Below are 22,325 nucleotides of genomic sequence, written 5' to 3'. Positions count from 1 at the left end.
AGAGAGTTTATGTTCCCTGTTTGTTCACTCTGTGAGAGCCAGCAGGCAGCAGAGCAGCATGGCAGGGGAGTTGTGCCTGGTACCATGAAATCATGGGGCTGGAATGCACTTCAGTGGGGCTGCTAGGTCAGGGGATAGGAGCTGGGCGCTCCAAAGTACAGCCCTTGGAAAAGGATGAAAACAAAAAGAGCGAAGACTTCCCAGCGGAGCAGAGGGAAAGCCGCAAGACATGCAGCTCCAGCCCACAGGCACTCACTCATTCAGACATGTGTAGTAAGCACAGGGGAGCCTGCTGCTTATATGTTTAACTCTGTATGGTGTGTGCACCTATAGCAGTAATGCTGTATGCTAACCTACCCTCCTGGCAAAAGCACGGCATCTGACAGCTGTTTTAACATTCAGTATTTTTTTTTCTTCTCAGTAAGACTTCTGCAGGACAAATCCAAACATTACAGTGCCCTTCCATTTCTAAATGCATGGGGGCCAGAAACCTGTAAAGGTTCAGGTGTGCCATTATCTAACCTGCTTTTTCATAACAGAATGAACAGCTGCTGCTTATTATGAACAGAAAAAACATCACTATCTAAACACTCTTCAGTGAGTGGGAATCAGCATTCAGTGCTTACCCCTGCGCAGGATGGCCAAGGTCCATCTCCACTATCTGCAGTATGGCCATACCCACTTTCAGTGGAGAGGGGTATTCTAGAAAAGCTGGTTGTTTACGAAACAGAATACTGTTCTCTGGATCAAAATAGAGCATTGCATGTGGAAACTCATCTTCAATGGGCCACACTTCCAACAAGGAGAGCTACAATTGTCACGATCTCCATTCGGCAGTGAAGAACATGCTCATCCCCTGCATGTAAGCAACAAATGTGCCAGAAGCGGAGAACACAGCAAAGCTGCTAGAGCTGAGGAAATCCCACATGTGTGTTTTTGGAAGATCATTATGAACAGCTACAAATGTTTCCTAAGATACTTGTCTATTGGAAAGTATTTTAGGAAAGAAAAAAAAAAGAAAGGAAAATAAAAAAGAAAAGTTTAATTTTGAAAGTCAAGCTGATAATCTATCAAAGCAGAAGTGATTTGAAAGAGGACACTCCAAAAATACAACTGCATTAGATTAAGCTTCAGTTTGCTTTTCTCCTTCGTGGGCCAAACTCTTTTCACAGATTAAGTCTGTCATGTAATATCCAGAAATAAAATTTTATTTTTTACAAGAAACCTGAAGGTTAAAATATATACGTCAAAAGGTAGACGTGGGTCTCCTGACTGTTAAAGAGCACATAGAGAAGCTTCCAAGCTCTTCAGCAGCGAGGCAACACTATATTGTTAATATCTATGCAATTCCATGGATGTTGATAGCTGTACATATTGCATTTCCAATTGTGCTTAAAAGTTTTTTGCAACCTTCAAAGCAGGATGTCATATGTTCCCTAAACTATATGCAGCTGCCAAAGAAGTTTCACATTGAAGTTTCTCTATTATTTCATGACTTTCTGTCACTTGGTTACTTGGGAAAACATGGAGAAACATGTCTTACTTTAATTCTAAAGTAACATTAGACAATGTGGAAAGTAAGATTTCAAGAATCATTTAAAAACAAGCATGGAAATGCATATCTAACCATAACCTTGACTTATTTTTTGAACTGAAGATCAAGTAGAAAGAAGAAAAGACATATCCCAAAACATTTTATTGCATTGCTGGCCATAAAGTTAGAGAGTTCCTTCCATGAGATCTGCAACATTTAAAAAGGCAAGTCTACTTAGTTTATTAGTATAAAAAGTCATCTCTGTCTTCCTTGAAACTATAAGAAGTTACTGAAATTTCTTTCAGATTTTTAGGATTTTCTACCAAGAAAAAGTGTTTTTAAATGGGCCAGAATAAGGCCCACATTATTTTCAAGCTTGAACTATGATCAACCTGCAAGATGAAGCACGACTACAAAGAACACCCCTTGAGAGAGGCAACTAGAGATTTGGGTAGTCCCAAATCCTGTCTGCTTAAAGGGAAAAAAAAATCTGGTCTCCACAATTGCTGAGAATCCACACCGAGAGACAGACATGTGAATCAAGATAGATATCTTAATTCACTAGCCTACTTTGGATATGCTGATTATATCTATCAAAGCTTAGCCAAATGAATTCTGTGAAAACTGTAGCCAAATTATATGTATTTACTTAACCTAGTCAATTTAAAACTGGTTCTCAAATATATAGTAAAGTGAGAGCTGTAGTTCAGTTCTTCCACTTCTCAGGGAAGTTACACAAATCAAACTAAGTGAAAGCATTCACAAGAATTGTGAATTCTTGTGAATCACACTTCCTCCCTAAGTCCTCATGAGTATCACCATCATACACTTAGGATGACAGCGTGTGAGGACAAAGCTGAAAGCAGACAAGGACCATCACAGAGAAATCTTATGCAGATGCCTCAATCACTTCATGGACTTTTAAAATAGGAAAGGTTAGAATCCAATTCAAGGAGAGGGAAGCTGCCAAAAGACAGTTTTTGGGACTGCTTTCTCCTCTTCATCCCACCCTAGGAATGCATTTACACAAAAACATAAAAACATAAAGTTCAGCTGGTAAGAGTGTGCATTAGACTTATTATTTAAAAGAACTTATTATTTAAAAGATTATGGCAGTGACCCTGATCTAGAGCTATAGAGGCAGGACAACTCAGCTTTTTAGCCTACCAATACCCAGGCAAGGGCAAAATGGTCATTTATGTTTTCAAGACCCTCCTTGTCCAATACAGAGATATAAGACCTGGGTCCTAAAGAGTTCTCAGCAAATTATATCCTTTAAGGTAAGGACAAAGCTTCTGATTAATCAGTTTCTTTGGACTTTGTTCATAAATCTATCCAAGGAAGTTAACAGATACCATATGGGCTTCTGGCACTATCTACAATGTACCTAACAAATATTTTCATCTTTAAATTAAAAAAAAAAAAAAAAATTTGCTCACAAGCTCACCTTCTAGCTGAGACACAAGCGAGATATTTAAGATTAAAAAAATTAATTTGAAAATGATGACAGCATTACAATAGGCAGCTGCAACAGAGATCAATGCTTCATACTCTGGTGGTTATTCTTCATGTGCCGTAACATTTAGGCCCTTTGCTTTACTTTAATAGCTATTCAGTGAGGACAGAACAGGTGAAGCTCAGAGTGAAAAGTGCAGAATCGGAGCTAATTCTAAACACAGGTGGTGGAGCAGGACAGAGCGAACAGGAAGTCGATGGGAGAATCGCTGCTGACATGTGTGACAGGGAAGATTGATGGCTTCCCTCTCTCGTTTTCCCCACTGTGAAGGCACGCAGGGGGTGGGGGAAAGGGACGGGGAAGCTGCTGTGCTGGCGACATAACACACACCACAGCCTCCGCAGCGCTAGCACTGATTGATGAGATCGGAGCAGCTCAGGAAATGGCAGAGGATCATTCACAGACTTTGCTCCTCTTAGTATAATTTTATGCAGGGCCATTCATTTGGTCCTCGTTGCCTCAAAGTGAAGCAAATTTGCGAGAGGAACAGAAAATGTGAAAGTCAGGGGGGAAAAAAGACCACATTAAACAAACACAGACAAGAGCAAAACAAATGAATCGAACATTTTGAAATTTCAAACGTGAAGATCCTCCCAACAGGGATCAAAAAGGGAGAGGAAAAAAAGAAAGGAGAAACCTTGTCTCAGCTTCACAGACAGAAGAAATTGTTTGGCTGACAAAGTTCCTAACTACTACCTCTTTGCATCTGACTATGATTTTTATTTCACTCATTAATACTTTGCAACTGTGAAGCTCATTTCTGAAAGGGTATGTTGGCCTGTTAATCTTGGCTTAGCAAGAACAGTCTTCAATCAGCTACTAAGTAGGAAAAAAAATAAAAAAGACTGGAAGACTGAAATTTTACTATGTAGAGCGTAAGTTTTAAAGCTTAATGGTGACAAATTAAGAATTAATATTACTAGAGATAATGTATACATTAAAAAATAAGATAAAGGGAATCTTAGAGGCAGTATCTTAGAAGCAGTCTACAGACTACAGGCCTTGCTTCATTTCTTTTTCAGCAATTACTTTTCTGTAGACTTCATGTAGAAGCTTTTAAAACATGTTTATCTTGATGTTAATCCAATATATCAAATTAATTTGGTACAAATATTATTTCATCATGCTTGATTCCTAAAATTAGGGATTAAAGGGCTAACACTAAATTAGAAAGAAACATACTTGGATCAGAAAAAAATTTCAGATAAATAGTTTCTAAGAAATGATTAACTTGTTACCCAGAAACTGAACTAAATTAAGATCTAAATGGCACTGCCTGGTATCCGTCTTGAATGTCAAATACATTTATATTTAAGTGTAAGTAAAGTTTTAATATTTATACTTAAAATGAGAAACACATTGAGTGGAGGCACATTTACAGCATTTATTAACCAAACCCTCTGAATGTAACTCTGTCTTCCAGGGCAAAAAAAAATAGACTGTAACTGCATTTGTGTTAGGCTGCCCTCTCATGCTGCCTTGTTTAAGATGACTAAGCAAACGAGCCTTTTCATGTGGCACGCTGTGTCCCACAAACCTATTTCCTCACTTGCTTCACGTGCTGCGTGTGCCCCTCAGCCTGCCAGCAACAGCTCTATGGAGAGGCGCAAGGTCCGTCTACAGGAGGTTGCCAGAGCTCCCGCCACCACAACCAAACCTGCTCCTGCACCCAGGGCATCCACAGGCCCTTCGCCCCCATGCCAAGATGCACAAGCTAAGCAACGTTGGTTATGTAAGCAACTTGACAGAGCGAAACTGCCTGTGCGCAGCAGGAGGGGTCACCTCCAATTGGCATCACCAACCTTACTCCTTACTCTGCACCACAGCCGCTTCCTCAGTGAGGACACACCTCGATAATTCTTTGTGTGCGCATGTGTGTGCATATGTTTTGTGCTTCTGATCGTTTTTCACATGGGCTGGCAGGGTCAGTATGCCAGGGCACCTGGTTCAAAGCTGAGGCAAACCTGGGGAGGAATAACCCCAGGCACTGGGACAGATTAGGGGTCGACCTGCTCGAAAGCAGCTCCGCAGAGAGGGACCTGGGAGTCCCGCCCAACAACAAGTTACCCATGAGCCAGCAGTGCCCTCGTGGCCAAGAAGGCCAATGGGATCCTGGCCTGCATCAGGAGGAGTGTTGCCAGCAGGTCAAGGGAGCTGATCCTGCCCCTCTGCTCAGCTCTGGTGAGGCCGCACCTGGAGTACTGGGGAGAGTTCTGGGCTCCCCAGGACAAGAGGGACGTGGAGCTTCTCGAGAGGGTCCAGCAGAGAACAACAAAGATGGCTGAAGGACTGGAACATCTCTCATACAAAGAGAGACTAAGTGAGCTGGGCCTGTTTTCTCTGGAGAAGAGAAGGCTGAGAGGGGATTTGATTAATATATATAAGTTCATGAAGGGGGAATGTAGGGAGGAAGGGGCCAAGCTCTTCTCAGTGGTGGCCACTAGGCCACGACTGGAGGCCACCACATGGGACAAGGGGAAATGGGTGTAAGTTGAAATACATGAAGTTCCATCTCCAGGTGAGTAGGAACTTCCTTCCTGTGAGGGTGACAGAGCCCTGGAACAGGCGGCCCAGGGAGGTTGTGGAGTCTCCTTCTCTGAAGGTCTTCAAAACCCACCTGGATGCCGCCCTGTGCCACATGCCCTTGGTGTCCCTTCCTGAGCAGGAAGGTTGGACTAGATGATCTCTAGAGGTCCCTTCCAACCTTAACCATTCTGTGATTCTGTATAGGCAGAGTTACAGAGCAAGTCCAGTGCACAGCGTGACATGCAGTAGCTCTGCACTGCCTGGATTTCAAACATGCGTGCAGAACTGTATTGAACGGTTTCTGATGATACAAAACAGGCAGCAGAAGCCTATCAGCTTTATCTCTGCATTAGCTATTTATCAACCACTTATTTTTCTTTTTTATGCTAAGGCAACAAAGCTTCTTCAATCAAACTATCTAATTAGATATATGAATCTCAGCCCCCCCCCCCCCTTGGCTTTTTTCTCCCGAGTTCAGTGAAAGGGTGAAGGATTCAGTGATACCATGTTCTTTATAAGATCCAGTAAGTCAGGTGCTAGGAGAGAAACCAACTAGGGGCCCCTTGACAGAAGGTTATAGGAAGAGCTAATCAGGCTACAGGCAGCATGGACCAGGTGGGCAAGGCACAAAGCCCATATTGGTTGAGCACATGCTCTCCTCCATGTCCATTTGGTTATGCACACAGTGATGCAAGCTGCAGCTGTGACAGCCACAGTAAGCATTGCTGTGAGAAGGTGGCACAAGGGGAAAGGAGAGGAAACTTACTGCATTGTGGAGAATGCAGATAAGACAAATTCATTGATTACAAACAAACAAAAACATAATGAGTAACTTAGTTGAACCAACTATGATCATATAGTTTAAATTTGAGGACACAGATGCCTTCTGGAAACAGTTCTCTCAAGCAACCAGGACTGCCTTCCTCCTAGTACAGCTATAGACCAAGGGCTATAGAAAACACTTTTTTTAAAATTAAAAAAAAAAAAAAAAATCACAAGATACAGAAATAGCACCTAGACAAAATATTGTATCCTGAGGTGTAGAACCATCCAGAAAAAAAACCCCAAACCCATCAATTTTTCATAATTTACTGTTGGCATGGAAAAATGTATCAAATTAAGTTTTGCAGACGTCCTGAGTCCAGTATTATTAAATATTTAAATATTGTCATTAGATGATCATTAAATCTACAGATAACACAAAGGTGGAAAGGATGAAAAGGCTCAAACTGATCTTGATAGTACAAAGAAGTAGAAAAATAAGGGCGCTATTTAAAATGGAGAAAGACAAAGCTTCTCCATAGAAAGGCATATTAAATTACACAATTGGAGGATGGAGAACAGCTGTCTAGGAACAGATGCAGAACAGGATCTAACATTTATAACATTCTGGAAGCTGAATATGAGTCAGCGATATGCTCCCATGAAAATACTAAACAGAATACGGCAGTAATGGCACAGGATATATAAATACGTTTAAAATCCAGAAGACACAAATCAATTCTCCTGCCATACTTTGGATGAGGATACCCTCAAGCTGGAGCATTGAGAGACAAGTGCTGAGTCCTGCATATCTGAATATTGGAAAAAGGTGACCACAGTAGAGTAAAAAGAGGCTACAAAAGAACAAGTCTAATGAGAGAGCTTGGAAACAACGCTATGGAGGAAAGCCCAAAAGAACTGTGGTTTAGAAACATTTTATAAGAGTGCTTGTGATGAGAAGAGAACTTGAAATGTCTGCAGAATATTTTTTATTTAAAAAAGGTTTATGCAAGGTGTAACTGATTTTTACTTTGGGACAGGAGAAACACAATGTCCTTCTCTCTAGTTAGTTTACTTTCAGTCCTCACAGCCTATGACCTTATTTAGACATAATTAAGATCAAAGTGAGAAAAGCACAGATGGAAACAAAAAAATCAGAATTCTATCTTCCTAAACTACAGCTCACAGTATTTCAAACTTCAAGTCTTTCTATCTGTATTAAAATAAATAGATAAAATTAGAGAATTGAACCCTTTGCACATGTAGCAGCTGGACACTGACACACTTTGAAACAACTCTGTGTTGTTGAAAGATTAAAAATATGAGTTAACATTTAAAAGCTGTAACCCTGTATGTACCTGTATTCAGAAATGTGCACTGCCTTCTTACGATAAAATGCATAGAAACAAGAAGAATGGTACTCAATTTCCTCTAAGAGACAGATAGGCTTTTTACTGTCAAAATGTAAAAAAAAAAATTGCAATCCATTTCCGAATTGTAAGTAGAGGTTATCAAATATATGAAATGTTGATAGGCTTTTAAGTCAGAAGATGAAAACATTTTAAGTACTGAAACATCACAGTCTTAAAACAAAAAAGGTAAAGAATGTTCCCCCCAACTAAATTCTTCTCACTTTGAGAAACTGGAGAAGTATATGTTTTTGATCATAGCTGTATCCAAATGTCTTAAAAACATCGGATTATTGTTGCTTCTTCTCCAACTTCTAGCAAGTTTATTTTACGTCTTATATATTTTGTTCAAGTTAGGAGTCCACATGCTACCAAGTTTATCCTATGGAATACAAACAAAGACTATTGACTTACATTTAAAGAGATCTTTTTTAAAAATAAATTTTCATTTTGAATTACTGTGTTTCTTCACAGTCCCAGAAACTCAAAGAGCAGTTTGCTTCCCCTTCGTTATTTTATTTGGCAATTAACTGGAAGAAGGAAAAAAACTGGCTTCATTTCTCATAGAGCCAAAATTAACACAGCTGTTTAAGAACTTTCACCTTGTGGTCCCTGGCTCAAATTCATCTCAGGTGAAAAAGGAAAGTTTAAAAAGCATCTGATAGCAGTTGAGAGGCCTTATGAAATAGAAGCTTCAGTAAAATCCCTAACAGTTTATGTGGCAAATCATGAAAAAAAATGCCACAACTGGCTCTCTTTATCTATATCTAGTAGAATTCTATCAATAAATTTTAGAAGAAAAAGATATATTTATGTAAGACACTTATAAAGGATTTTGGTTTTTTTTTTTTTTTTTTTTTTAACTAGGTCATACTCAGAGACTACATTTGAATGGATTTATTAGTACAGGCTGGTCCAGAAGTCACCAAACTTCGTAAAGTGTTGCCACATGAAACTGACAAGGGAATAGGAATTGGTGAGTGTGAGAGAGAGGCACGCTCTCTTCCTGGACAAATGAGACACCTACCCAAGTGGAGGCACTTCTGGATGTCACAGCTTGGACAGAGACACTGAGCCCAAGGAGTATTTAGACAGCAGAAGCTATATACTCTTCCTAAAGCAATCCTAAACCAAGGTCAGGTTGAGGGTAGGAAGAGTGGAGTATCTACATTTCCACTGCTTGTACTTGAATGAGCAGACAAGTAATAACTGAGCTTACAGTCACAGAAAGTTTCTGCAGAGAACATAAATTCTTTGCTTACGTGAGATTCTTGCAAGACGGGCATGCCTAATGTGCTCCGGCATCTTGAGCCACTAGCACAACAAATGCTGCTTAAAAAATGTGGTTTTATCACAGATTTAAGGAATGTGAAAACAATATAAAGAAGGTATCACATTTGGTATCTAAAGCATGTAGAACTTTACAAAACCTGCCTTGTGAGACCAGGTTGACCACAACACACTTCATAAAAGTCACAGCATACTGTAGTCATAATCCTACTTACCACACTACTTGAGCCCATAATCTTCAATGAAAAGTGCTCTAGTTCCTGTTGGACACTGCTTTATTTTAATGACGAGGTCACCCTTGATGACTTACCCGTATTTGAACTGGCCCAGAGGGCCCCAAGCAAGTTACCAACACTCTATTTGGACATAGCCTTTAGAGTACAGCAGTGGGTTAGAAGTGGAAAGTTAGTGCTGCAGCTGGCCCAGTGATATGTAACGCACTGCTTTTTCCCGCTCCGAGGCCTTGTATGTGTTCTACAATAGACTCATAATCCGTATTACGTAGGAACTTAAGGCCTCTTTGATGGTCAACTATAACAGTGTCTCTCTGAAGAGAGGAATGTCACCTCTGGCTGCTCTGACACTGCACGTTCACCAAGCTTTAAGTCAAGTGCTGACATTGCTCTAACTCTGCAAAAATGTCAAATCGGGATGTTCTCCACAAAAACACAGTAGAAGTATATGGTTAGCAGAATGCCTACTCATTCTTGGTGGCAGTGATTACGCGGTCTAACTTGTTGCCAAATGCAAAATGTGTTTTGGTCAGAATTTCTGAGGGGTGGACCTGTTATTCTCTTTGCATAAGCAACAAAGGGGCTTTGAACTGTGTGAAACTCTTTTGTCCTTCTGTGTAAAAGGAAAGCACCCTATGGATGCCTAATAAGTACAGCCTTTCCACATCTTGACAAGTATGTGGTTTCAAGAAAAATATTTGCAAATAGATAACCCAATTCAAGCAGAAGTCAAAGACCACCTTTGAAAGAAACTTTGATGTGGCTATAAGAAAATTATATCTAGGCAAGATAGCATAATGCAACTCTCATTGCTGAAGTTAATGTAAAAAGAAATGCTGATAAGCAGAAAAAGAAACTCCTACGAGACATTCTAGGATTAAAGAATCCCTGGAAAGGGCTGTTTCTCTTGCTGGGTAAGCTCAGAATAGGCTATTTAGAAATTACATTGGCAAAGGACAAGAGTATTAGGCTATCTATGAGTGCAAGAGCAAGCAGCAGAAATGAATGCTATCCAAACCTTAAGACAGACCTGGAAGCCTGAAGCCTTTTTTTAACATGGAAACGTTGATGTAACTTTTCCAAGGCTCAGACACACAAGGCATGATTCAAGGTCAGAACTATGTACCTGGCAAAAAGAAACAGATGAGTGTGCCTTGAAAATGTGAAGATTTTAACACTGGTCAACAACCTTCCAAATGAACATCCAACAACTCAACATCCACACGGTGAAGATGACATTAAGACAACCGAGGCAGAATGTTTGTCGGTGAGAAGACTGCACCAACTAGACTCAAGTTTACAATATTCATATTGTATTACAATATTCATATCAGGCACATAGAAACGTGTACAATCTCTTCTCACGTTAGCCTCTCAGTAGTTCTGGGAATTAGACGAGTTACGCAGAAGCTTTGAGTCTCAGAAAAGCAAATGTCTATCTAGCTGAGCCTGAGATCTTTCTGCTCAGGAGCAGAATAGTGACAGCTTAAAACAGTCCACAGTAGCTCTGAATTAGCCAAAAATCACCTACTATCACTCCAGAAGGGAAAAAGATAGCCTAAGTAAGACTTCACATGAAAATTAAAAGCTTGAAAAATACACAAGCTCCTAGGTAAAGTACGTGGGTTCAGCCCACTTTTTGCCACTGAAGGCAAAAGGATGTTCTATATGTACTGTAAGGCTTGAAGATTATCTATAAACTACGCAAGAGAAACAAAAGAAACTTGCTTGTCCAATTACTAAAGTGTCAAGTAAATATGACTGAGCATAGATATGTGCTGCCTGGTTATGAAAATAACATCAGTATGTGGTTCATAATGCACCAGTAAGTGACTTACAGTATAGGCAACACCATGAAAACTGCACATATAGTATGTGCAACACCATGAAAACTGAGGAAAGCCATGTCAGTGGTCCCTGTGCACAATGCTTTCTTCATAGAATCCTTAAGGCTGGAAGGGATCTTTAGAGATCATCTAGTCCAACCCCCCTGCTCAAGCAGGATCACCTACAGCATGTGGCAGAGGACTGCATCCAAGCGAGATTTGAATATCTCCAGAGAAGGAGACTCCATAACCTCTCTTGGCAACCTGTCCCAGTGCTCTGTCACTCTCACTGTTAAGTCATTTTTCTTAGGCTCCTGTGGAATTTTTGGTGCTTCAGTACACAGCTCTTTCCTCTTGTCCTATCCCTGGCCATCATTGAAGAGAAGTTAGAACAATCCTCCTCACTCCCTCCCTTGAGGTATTTACAGACACTGATCAGGTCCCCCCTCAGCCTTCTCTTCTTCAGGCTGAACAGGCCCAGCACTTTCAGCCTTTGCTCATAGGGCAGATGTTCCAGGCCCTGATCATCCTGGTAGCCCTGCGCTGGACTCTCTCCAGCAGCTCCACATCCCTCTTGTAGGAGAGCCCAGAACTGGACACAGTCTCCAGATGTGGCCTCACCAGGGCTGAGGAGAGAGGGACAATCCTGTCTCCTACCTTGGGGATGCATTAAGAGCATCTCCAGCAGGCCAGAATCCCGTTGGCCTTCTTGGCCGCCAGGGCACACTGCTACCTCATGGTCAACTTGTTGTCTACCGTGATGCCCTGGTCCCTCTCTGCAGACCTGCTTTCCAGGAAGTCAGTCCTGTGATGGATACGCTCCTTTCCCAGCTCAACTTGGCCTGTACCTTACATGCAGCCCTGTTCAGTTGCTAACCACCAGTGATTTATCTAATCCTTGTAGGTGCCACCGTCCTGATTTCTTCTCCCACTTAGACTCAACATAACATTCCTGAAGGCTGCATCCCAAAGGGGCGGTAAGGCTAATACACTAGCCAATGGGCCTCTGAAATGAAAGAATGACTATAAGTCAATCAACTTATCCTATAAATATGCGGACAGCCCGAGAGCCCTTTGAGCTCTCCTGACACGGCTGTGGCCTGCACAGCAGGATCTCCCCTTGAGCAGGAACGCCTCTCAAGGTTACTCCTCGAGGCTGAGAGAGAACAGATTTGTGGTAAGTAAACATAGCGCGCTCTCTTTAACTTTACTTTGTAACTGTGCACAAGAACCCTTAGTCATAAACCGTTGACCAGGTCTGGGACTAGGAYTGGATCCRGCCRCACCYAGACTCYTCTCAGAAGGAGCCTGGAAAGCAAGGGGGTCCAATCTGAACCTCGTGACCCAACGGGAGGGTATCCCAAGATAATTGTGTATTATCTTGAGCCTCCATGCAGTGAATAATAAGTGACCTTGCCATAGAATCTCGTGAAATCATTGTCCATATTAATAAATCCTGTTATTATTTCTTTCATATGAGTGAAGTGCATTTGTCACTCACCCCTGCCACCACTCGTTCCGTGACAAGTCCCCAGCCTGTACTGGTGTCTGGGGTTATTCTTCCCCAGGTACAGGACCTTGCACTTGCCCTGGTTGAATTTCATGAAGTTTCTTTCCACCCAGTTGTCCAATCTGTCCAGGTCCCTCTGGATGGCAGCACAGCTCTCATAGCCATCAGCTACTCCTCCCAGTTTGGTATCATCAGCAAACTTGCCAAGGGAGTGCTCCGTCCCTTCATCCAGGCCACTGATGAATTAATTGAACAGGACTGGACTGAGGACTGACCCCTGGGGGATACTGCTAACTACAGGCCTCCAACTAGACTCCACACCACTGATCACCACCCTCTGAGCTCTGCCATGCAGCCAGTTCTCAATCTACCTCACTGTCCACCCATCTAACTCACACTTCCAAAGCTTGCGCAGGAGGTTGCTATGAGGGACAGTGTCAAAAGCTTTGCTCAGGACCAGATAGATGACATCCACTGCTCTCCCCCTCGTCTATCCAGCCAGTCATTCCATCATAGAAGGCAATCAGGTTGGCTAAACATGATTTCCCCTTGGTGAATCCATGCTGACTACACCTGAGCACCTTGTTGTCCTCCACGTGCTTGGAGACAACAGCCAGGATGAGCTGTTCCATTACTTTTGCAGGGATGGAGGTGAGACTGACTGGCTGGTAGTTGCCGGGGTCCTTCTTGCCATTTTTGAAGACTGGCGTGACACTGGCTTTCTTCTAGTCCTCAGGCACCTCCTCTGTTCTCCAGGACCTTTTCAAGATGATGGAGAGCGGCTTAGCAATAACACTCACCAACTCATGCAGCACTTTTGGGTGCATCTCATCAGGGCCCATGGATTTGTGCATGTCAAGTTTCCCTAAGAGCTCTCTGACCCAGTCTCCTCTACCCAGAGCCAGGTCTTCCACTCTCCAGAGGTCTGCTCCCCAGGCTTCCTCTCTCTTTGTCCTTTAGCGTCTGGGATTCCAGAGGACTGACCTTGGTAAACACTGAAGCAAAGGCGGCATTTAGTAACTCTGCTTTTTCCTGTGTCTTTCACAACCAGGGTACATACCCACCCACATTTTCACTAATCTTCCTTTTGCCGTTGATATATTTGAAGAAGTTCATCTTGTTATTTTTAACATCCCTTGCCAGATTGAATTCCCAATGTGCCTTAGCTTTCCTTGTCGCATTCCTGCATTTCCTGACAACATTCCTATGTTCCTCCCAAGGAGCCTATCTTTTTTTCCACATTCTGTATATTTCCTTCTTCTGTTTGAGTTTTGCCAGGAGAGCCTTCACCATCCACGCAGGCCTCCTGCTTCCCCTGCCTGTCTTCTTACCCATAGGGATGCATAGATCCTGAGCATGGAGGAAGTGCAGCTTGAATACTAACCAGCTGTCCTGGGCCCCTCTTCCTTCTAGAGCCCTAGCCCCCGTGATTCTTCCAGGTAGAGCTCTGAAGAGGCCAAAGTAGGCCCTCCTGAAGTCCATGGTTGCAAGGCTACTCACAGCCCTGCTTCCTCCTTGTTTAATCCTGAACTCTGCCAACTCATGATCACTGCAGCCAAGGCTACCCACTGCCTTCGCATCTCCAGCAAGTCCCTCTCCGTTTGCTACTACAAGGCCTAGTAGCCCACCTGTCCTCATTGGCTCTTTCACAGTCTGTCTCAAAAATTTATCATCAACACACTGCAGGAAGCTCTAGGACTGTTTGTGCCTCACTGTGTTGTCTTTCCAGCTACTATCAGGGTAGTTAAAGTCTTCCATGAGAACTAGAGCATGTGACCGCAAGGCAACTTTCAGCTGTCTACAGAAGGCCTCATCAAGCTTCTTATGCTGATCAGGTGGCCTGTAGCAGACACCCACCACAGGGTCTCCCACTTTAGCTTGCCCTTTAACACTTACTCACAAGCTCTCAACTCACTCATCATCTACTCTCAGGTTGAGCTCCAAGCATTCCATACATAAAGAGCAACTCCACCACCTCATCTTCGCAGCCTGTGCATCCTGAAAAGCACATAGCCTTCCATGACAGCAGTCCAGTCATGCGCACTATCCCACCATGTCTCTGTAATTCCAGTGAGAGCATGACTGCACACAGATCTCCACTTCCTCCTGTTATTCCCCACGCTGCGTGCATTGGTGTACAGGCATCTAAGGGACATATCCGAGCCTGCAGGTTTCCCAGCAGGGGTGAAAGAGGACTCTACATAATCATATGCTATACTCACTTCCTCACTACCATACTGCTGCTGGGCACCTTCTGACTTTGGCTGCATGACACCGATTGCCCCGTTTATGTCAACTTCCCTTCCCCCTTCTTGCTTAGTTTAAAGCCTTCCTAATCAGGCTGACCAATATTCACACATCACTGAAACTATCAAGTCAATTTGACCATTCAAATCCCTGTGAAAGCTTCAAGCAGTGGAAGCTGTAGCAAAATTCAAAAAAACTCTAGAAGCTAAAACCAGACATTTAATTTCTGGTAGGCACCATTAGCACAAGAAGGAGGGAAATACATATAAATGTTACATTAAATATGCACTTTTATATACATTTTACATATGTGTGTGTATATATTCAGTTACATATTCTGTCTAATTATAAAGATATACTTCTACCCTCTTGCACCAAGAGCTTTAGCATACCTTCAAGATAGGCATTTCTGAGAACCAGGTTATATTTCACATACAACAGAAAATGACAAAGCCTGCTATAACGCTTTTCCAAGTTGTGGACTATGAGAATGGTATCATAACAGTAACAATTAAGGGCTCATGTAACCAAAAGGAAAAGTTTCAATTTATCAGTGAGAAATTCAGCAGAGCTCAAAAAAATAAGTGATTGATCCAAAGTAACTTAACTGACTTCATGTTCAGGGGTTTTCTATACTTCAACTGTTGATCCTACTATAACTTGAGTCAACTCTACAAAATGTTTTTCATCTAACCCTAGAGTCCCAGGATAAACCACAGCTTGTGTCATGGAAAAAAAACCCTAAATGCTAGATGTCTAAAATAGCACTTGCTCTATTGGTAAATGGAAATTCTGTCTGCCAGTTAAATAACATTAAGACAGGACCCCCAGTTTGCAATCTAGAGACAGAGGTGATCCACTGCAGACAGTACAATTCACAGTATGTTTGTCCAATATGCACAGGTATTTAAATAGAACTTCAACATCCACGGTTGCCAGTGTAACATCTTTCACTAAACTCACTTTACGAAAACAAGTTAATAAAAACAGAAGCCCCTCCAGACAAAAATCAAGCTCAGCCAAGAGACTCAAAGCAAGAGCCAGAAGGGGAAAGAATGATGGGACTCTACCCAAGCCCTGCCAAGACGCCAGAATAAAGGGCTGTTTCCTGCTAAAACAATCTACATTTGCCAGACTTTATTGTTAGGACTTCATGGAAATGAATAGGGCCAGTTCACGCCTCAAATATCCTTCATTTCTGTTTACAATGGGGTCTCTCCTGTGCAGCTACGACATTGTCCAAAATCCACTACAGACAAAGCATTAGGCAAGAGTGATTAGAAAAGGTCTCTATCCAACTGGAACTCCTAATAGCTCTATGTGGAAATATAAGTCCTGCCAAACCCAGTGAAGCCATACCCAACAAATGTTATGTATATGCTCTTACTGCATACTGGATATATGCAGTGAAAACAATAAGCAGATGGCTTCCTTCTGGTGTATGGGAATGCCTCCAATGCTTTATCTGAAAAATAAGCAAGTTACTCTAAAGGACTAACTAAAAGTTAATTGGTCATTAAAATTGAAATCAGTGACTGATTAGAAAAAGATTTTCTTTCCAGTATTAAGAGGAGAGATTAAAGACCAAAGTCTGGAACATTTTGTTGCTAAATCCTACTGATTTCAGGAATGGTTCACTCTCATTAGAGTATCTGTATCCAACAAAAGAAAGAAAATCCAGGAAAAATAGGGAACCAAGAAATTAACAACAAAACAAAACCAACAACAACAACAACAAAAAAGGCAGAAAATTAGCTACTAATTTCTTCACACAAGTCCAAAGCACTTCTTAGCAACTTGCATATATTCTTCGCATGGCTCTTCACAGTCAAATAGGTATTTGAATTTCCAGTATCTCTCTCAGTTGAAAGCACTTTTCTACCTCCAACCTTCATGCTCTCCAGAAGAAAGAGATGCTGCACCAAGGACTGTTCCAACCATAAATCCAAGGCAAGCACTTAAAATTTCTCTGCTCATTCATCAATCTCAGTACACAAATGCCTGGATGGCTGTTCTGAAGTTGACCTGTTGTAGTAACCTGTGAACTGCTTGTTACATGCATCTGGGGACTCATTTCATTAATGGTTAACAAAGTGACCCCAATGTGACAACAACATGGATGCTTTTAAATAATTTACTGTTTATTTATAATAGTTGAATGATACCAAAAATTGAGTGCTCTCTTCCACTACAGTTTCAACTCGGATGTTTGAAATCCTTAAACATTTTGGTGATTTCAGCTACCTCCTTCATCCATAACCCATATAGTGACTAAAACTAATGATTTTCAAGACTAAATTTATGATATGGAAAAAGCACATTAATCGTTCCCTCCAAAACAATCCTTCAATTTTTATCTTTAATGGCATTTTTGTAGCAAATTTCACTTAAAAATAATGTGCCCAAACATTAACATAAGAAATGGTGTAATCAAGTGGCCAGAAAACAAGAACAGTGTGTAATCATAATATGAATCAAATGCCATCGCATCCAAACAGTCTGAAGATCTTTTCTTAAAGTAACGAGAATAGTGACCAGAATCTTTGAGGGTCACAGGGGCCAGCAAAGCAGCACAGGGTCAAAAAAGGACAAATAGCATTCCTGTCTTCCAAAGGAAGAGAAGGAGGAGCACTCTGGCGGCTAGTGTGATTACATCAAATTCTCAACAAAACATTTCTGTAATTCCTAAAGCAAAACAAGAACAAAAAAATCCACACATTTGTTAACAGTGAAACATGCCAGACTAATTTAACTGGGACTACAAATCCATCAGGTATTCACATCACATGAAAAAAACAGTAAATATCATATATCTTGACTTTGGTTACAAACTGTAAAGCCAGCTAGCAAAATAGCATCCTAAAGGGATCTATCCTGTGGTTTTTTTTTTTTTTTCCCCAACTATTAACTAAGGTAAATAACAAGTACTCTTCTAAATGAGCTGCTAAGACTGATAGCATGCTGGTTCTAATTCAAGATTCCTCAACTCTTGAGGAATTGTGCTTAAGAAAGTCTTGGGCTTGCAATGATCTTGACCAAATATTCAGCAAGGATCTTTTCCTTTGGACTAGGGGACTCAAATATCTCTCTGCATTACCTGAACCCTATCTGCAGGGTTTGCTGCCCTGAATTTCATTACATCAAGTCCAACTTTGAGTCCAAAATAAAGACCTAACACCAGCACCACAAGGAAAATAAATATTTTGTATTAAAAAAACACCAAAGCCCACACTTGTGACTGGAACTGGAAGATACAGTTCCACATCATGCAAGGCCAAAACAGAATCCATTTCCCAATAAAGCAGACTCCTGTAAAAGCAGACAAAGATGGAGACTACAGAGCATCAAAATGTAAAGCTTTGCAGTTGCTAGTGCTATACAGCCATCATACTAGACCAAGTGCAAAGGCCAGGAAAGGCATACCCATCAAAGACAGAAGGCAAAAGTAGGAGAAATGGCAGCTAAAAGAGAGGAAGATGTCCATATTTCCATCAAAGGATGCTCTCAGGAAGAACAGCTCTAAGAATAGGAACAGATGTTACAATATTATTAAAATGAATGCAATAGTGTTATTTGCTTTGCTACTGGAGGACAAAAATACTGCCAAAGATTTCTGACATCTTTACGATGGCAAATAACATCTAAAAATAGGCCCCCTCCGGGAGCTTGGAAAGCTGCGTGGAGATGCATGAGAACCTATAACTCAAAGCAAGACAGCATCCATCTTCTATTTGCCTGGGGCAATCTCTACAATAAACCAGAAGAATAATCAGAAGAAACATATCTTCTGAGATGTTTCAGACATACTGTGTAGCAACAGGCACAGGTGAGGACCTGAATGTCATATCAGAAAGTTGGAAGGGTTAAGGACAATGCTCACAAGGCTTATCTCTAAGCTAATGACAAATCCATTATTCAGTATAGAAGCAAAAAGAGATATCCCATCCAATAGCTTCAGTTCACACACACACACAAAAAGAAAAAAAATGTGCAGCACTTTGTGACAAGCTCTGTCACTACTGCTGATAAGCAAGATTTCCTCCCATACAGACCTATATACATACCATCTTTTCCTCATTCACTTCCCAAGATTTTTCCAGCAGCAGTTGTTATAGCTAGCAGGGAAGGTCTGAATTAGAGAAAATAAAGCCTATGGGAGCAGGTAATCCACCAACTGCCATTTCCGTTGGTCTTCAGTGATTTGACACATTCCAACTGTGAGATAGCAATATCATCAAATGAAGATATTTGTGTATTAGTTACACTTATGGAACTTAATGACTAACACAAAATCTGAGGCCATATTAAGTTTCCAGATATAACTGGACATTTACATTGATACCAACACAGTCTAGCGCTTTGCTGACATGACCTATGAAACCTACTGTTTCATATTTTATCATGCCATAAATCTGACAGCTAAGTTTTCCCACTGCCAAGTTATGCAATAGCTGGAATTCTCAAAATTTTAATCAATAACCCCCTTGAGTACAGTTAATGGCTATTTTTAAGAGTGCCCTATCAAAAAACATGACAAAATAAGTCACTATAACTTCATCTTAGAGACCTCTGAAGGGGAGCAGAATCATAGAATCACAGAATCACTACAGTTAAAAAAAGACCTTCAAGATCATCAAGTCCAACTGTAAAGCTATCCTCAACATGCCTGCTAAACCATGTTCCTAAGTGCCTCATCTACATGTTTATTGAACAATATCAGGGATGGAGACTCCACCGCTTCCCTGGGCAGCCTCTTCCAATGCCTTAGCACTCTCTTCCTGTGGTCATATCTAAGGTTTGTGCTCCAGCCCTTTCACCAGCTTTGTTGCCCTTCTTTGGGCATGCCGCAGCACCTCAACGTCTTTCTTGTTGTGAGGGCCCCAAACTGAACACAATATTTGAGGTGCAGCCTCATCAGTGCTGAGCACAGGGGGACAATCAGTTTCCTGGTCCGGCTGGCTGCACTGTTCCTGATATTGGCCAGGAGGCCCTTGGCTGCCTTGTCCCCCTGGGCACACTGCTGGCTCGTGTTCAGCCAGCTATGGGCCATGCCCCCAGATCCTTTTCTGCCACACAGCTCTCCAGCCACTCTGGCCCCAAACCTGCAGCGCTGCATGGGGTTGTTGTGAATGAAATGCAGGACCCAGCACATGGTCTTGTTAAACCTCATGCAGTTGGCCTGAGCCTGTCGCTCCAGCCTGTCCAGCCTGAGGTGCAGTCAGTCTGCAGGAACAGCAAAAATCCAAGACTCAACAATTTCTTCTTAATAGAGAGTAATTCTTTCAACATAGCCATAAGAGGGCACTTAAACTGAGAAGAAGGCAACAGAAGTCCATAGCATATCATACTTGCAAATCTATAAAATCGGAGAACTTTTAAAAAACAATTGGCGATATAGTGTTACATAATGCTTTGGGCTTCTTCGGGCTTTTTTTAAATTAAATCAATTAAAGAATAATATCTAGGAAGTATATTCTCGAATTTCTATTACATCCAAAGGACTTCAGGTAATATTAAGCAACATGACAAAGCATCTGATGAGTAATCTTGATCTGATGGGCGATATAAAACTGGTAAAGAAATTCATGCCAGAAGAAATACAAAGATGAAATGGGACCAAGTCTGCTCAAAACCAACTCCTCTTCTGTCTAGAATAAAGTAGAAGCCTTTGCTAGAGGAATGAAGTCCACAGAATACCTGGCGTTCTAAAAAGATACTGAAGAGATCCCAAAGATTTATCAAGAACAGTAGGAAATACAAGTGTATACAAACAAACTTGTATTTACAGAAGGTAATTTAGAGACATTGTTACGAGACACACATGTTATCTTCTAGGCCAAAACCATTAAAGGGGCAGTGTCACTATTCAAAACCTGAAGTGTTTTAAACCTAGGAAGATTTAGGTACTTGTAAGTTTAAGGTTAAAAATTTCAGTTCTGAAATAACTCTAGTAGTTCCACAGCTCGTAGTTTATCAAGACTAACTAGTTAATTCCACAAACTTTACATGAATTAAGTGTATTTTTAGGTTGGAATTCTCAAGGATAAAAATTCTACCATTCAAGTGCAGCAAAGTTAGAATTTACCTACTGCAAGGTCACAGGTGGCTGGCATAATACTGAGAATTTAAAAGTTGTATGTGATCTTTTATTTCCTATTTCACTCCAAAAAATGAGACTTACATGCCCTGCATACATCCAGAAAACAATTCTGGATAAAGGGTTCTGTCACAGTAATCCAGCGTATCTCCCAGGATTTGGGTGAAATATGAAAGTGAACATGGACTTCCATGAAAAACTGTGTTACTCTCATCACCTATCTTCTACCCTTCATTGTAATAACAGCCAGACTACAAGCTGCATAAAAAACTCAAATTGTATAGTAAATCACTCATGGATAGAAACAAGGAGGAGGACGGCTACAAATACATGCCCATTGAATCAAAGTGCTAGCCAATTTGGTTGATTGCTCAGGGGAATCTTCACAAATATGGTCAACGTAAGTAATTGCTTCTATTTCCATTTCAAAATAGAGCAAGAGAAAGAAACAAGAGGGCAAGAGACCCTTTATGGTCACAAATGAATGAAACAATTTCCAGCCACTATTACAATCTGTCACAGCTGTGAAAGTACCAAGATGAGGACCCGAAACAGATCCTCCAGCAGATTTTCAGATACACAACTAAAAGCACTGAACGGGAGTTCACAGCTTTCAGACACACTTGAAGCTGGAAGACAATGCTCTGCGGTAAAGCGGGGAAGAAGAAACCAACGCTGAAAACGTCAGTAACGCCTGCCGGTGCTTCAGGAACGGGATTTCCCGGTGCGGGCGGGGCGCTCCCCGGGCTGCCCTGCGGAACACAGGGACAGGCCGCGGCCTCCCGGCTCCGCCGGCTCCGGGGCCTCCCGGGCCGCGCGACAGGCGCCGCCCCGCCCGCACCGCCGCCGCCGCCGCCGCGCGTACCGCGCATGCTCCGCAGCACGGGGCGGCGCCTCCTGGGGGCCGCCTCGGTCGCAGTGCGGAGCGCGGCCCGGGCCGGAGGGAGCGGGGAGGTGCCCGCGGGAGCGGGGGAGCGCCCCGGGACCGTTACCTGGCCGATGGTTCCGCGGCGCAGGGCGCGGATCGCGCCTCCCGGTGCCGCCATGGAAAAGGTGGAGACGGGGCGGGGGGGGAAGGGAATCAGGCTTGCCGCCCGGAAGAGCCCGCGCATGCGCGCAGGAAGAGCGGCTCGTGGGGCCGCCGACTGCGCGCGCGCCGCCGAGGTGTGCGGTGGGGGCAGGAGGGGTCACGTGACGGCAGCAGCGCGTCACGCGCGGGGCGGGTGGCCGTGGGGCGGCCTCGTGGCCGGGCCCGGTGCCCGCGGCTGCTGCCCGCGCCGCTTGCCGTGCTCCCCGGCGGAGGCTGCCTCTCCCCTGGGTGCTGCTCTCTTGCCGTGCTCCCCGGCGGAGGCTGCCTCTCCCCTGGGTGCTGCTC

The 22,325-nt window shown here is 42.5% G+C and overlaps 1 protein-coding gene across 1 annotated transcript in view; it reads right to left on the bottom strand.

Moving 5' to 3' along the window:
* The window catches only part of WARS2 (tryptophanyl tRNA synthetase 2, mitochondrial), a 43,854-nt gene extending 21,792 nt beyond the window's left edge, over positions 1-22,062 (bottom strand). The window contains exon 1 of the mRNA XM_026054284.1: positions 21,943-22,062. Within this exon, the coding sequence (XP_025910069.1) occupies positions 21,943-22,062 (120 nt within the window). The remainder of the gene's footprint in view (positions 1-21,942) is intronic.
* Positions 22,063-22,325: the final 263 nt, after the last annotated feature.

The sequence above is a fragment of the Nothoprocta perdicaria genome, unplaced genomic scaffold (genome assembly GCF_003342845.1).
Source record: "Nothoprocta perdicaria isolate Ctin4 unplaced genomic scaffold, notPer1 scaffold_120, whole genome shotgun sequence".
NCBI classification, from domain to species: Eukaryota; Metazoa; Chordata; class Aves; order Tinamiformes; family Tinamidae; genus Nothoprocta; species Nothoprocta perdicaria.
Note: the sequence above shows the minus strand (reverse complement) of the source record. Positions and strands in the feature narration are given on the sequence as shown.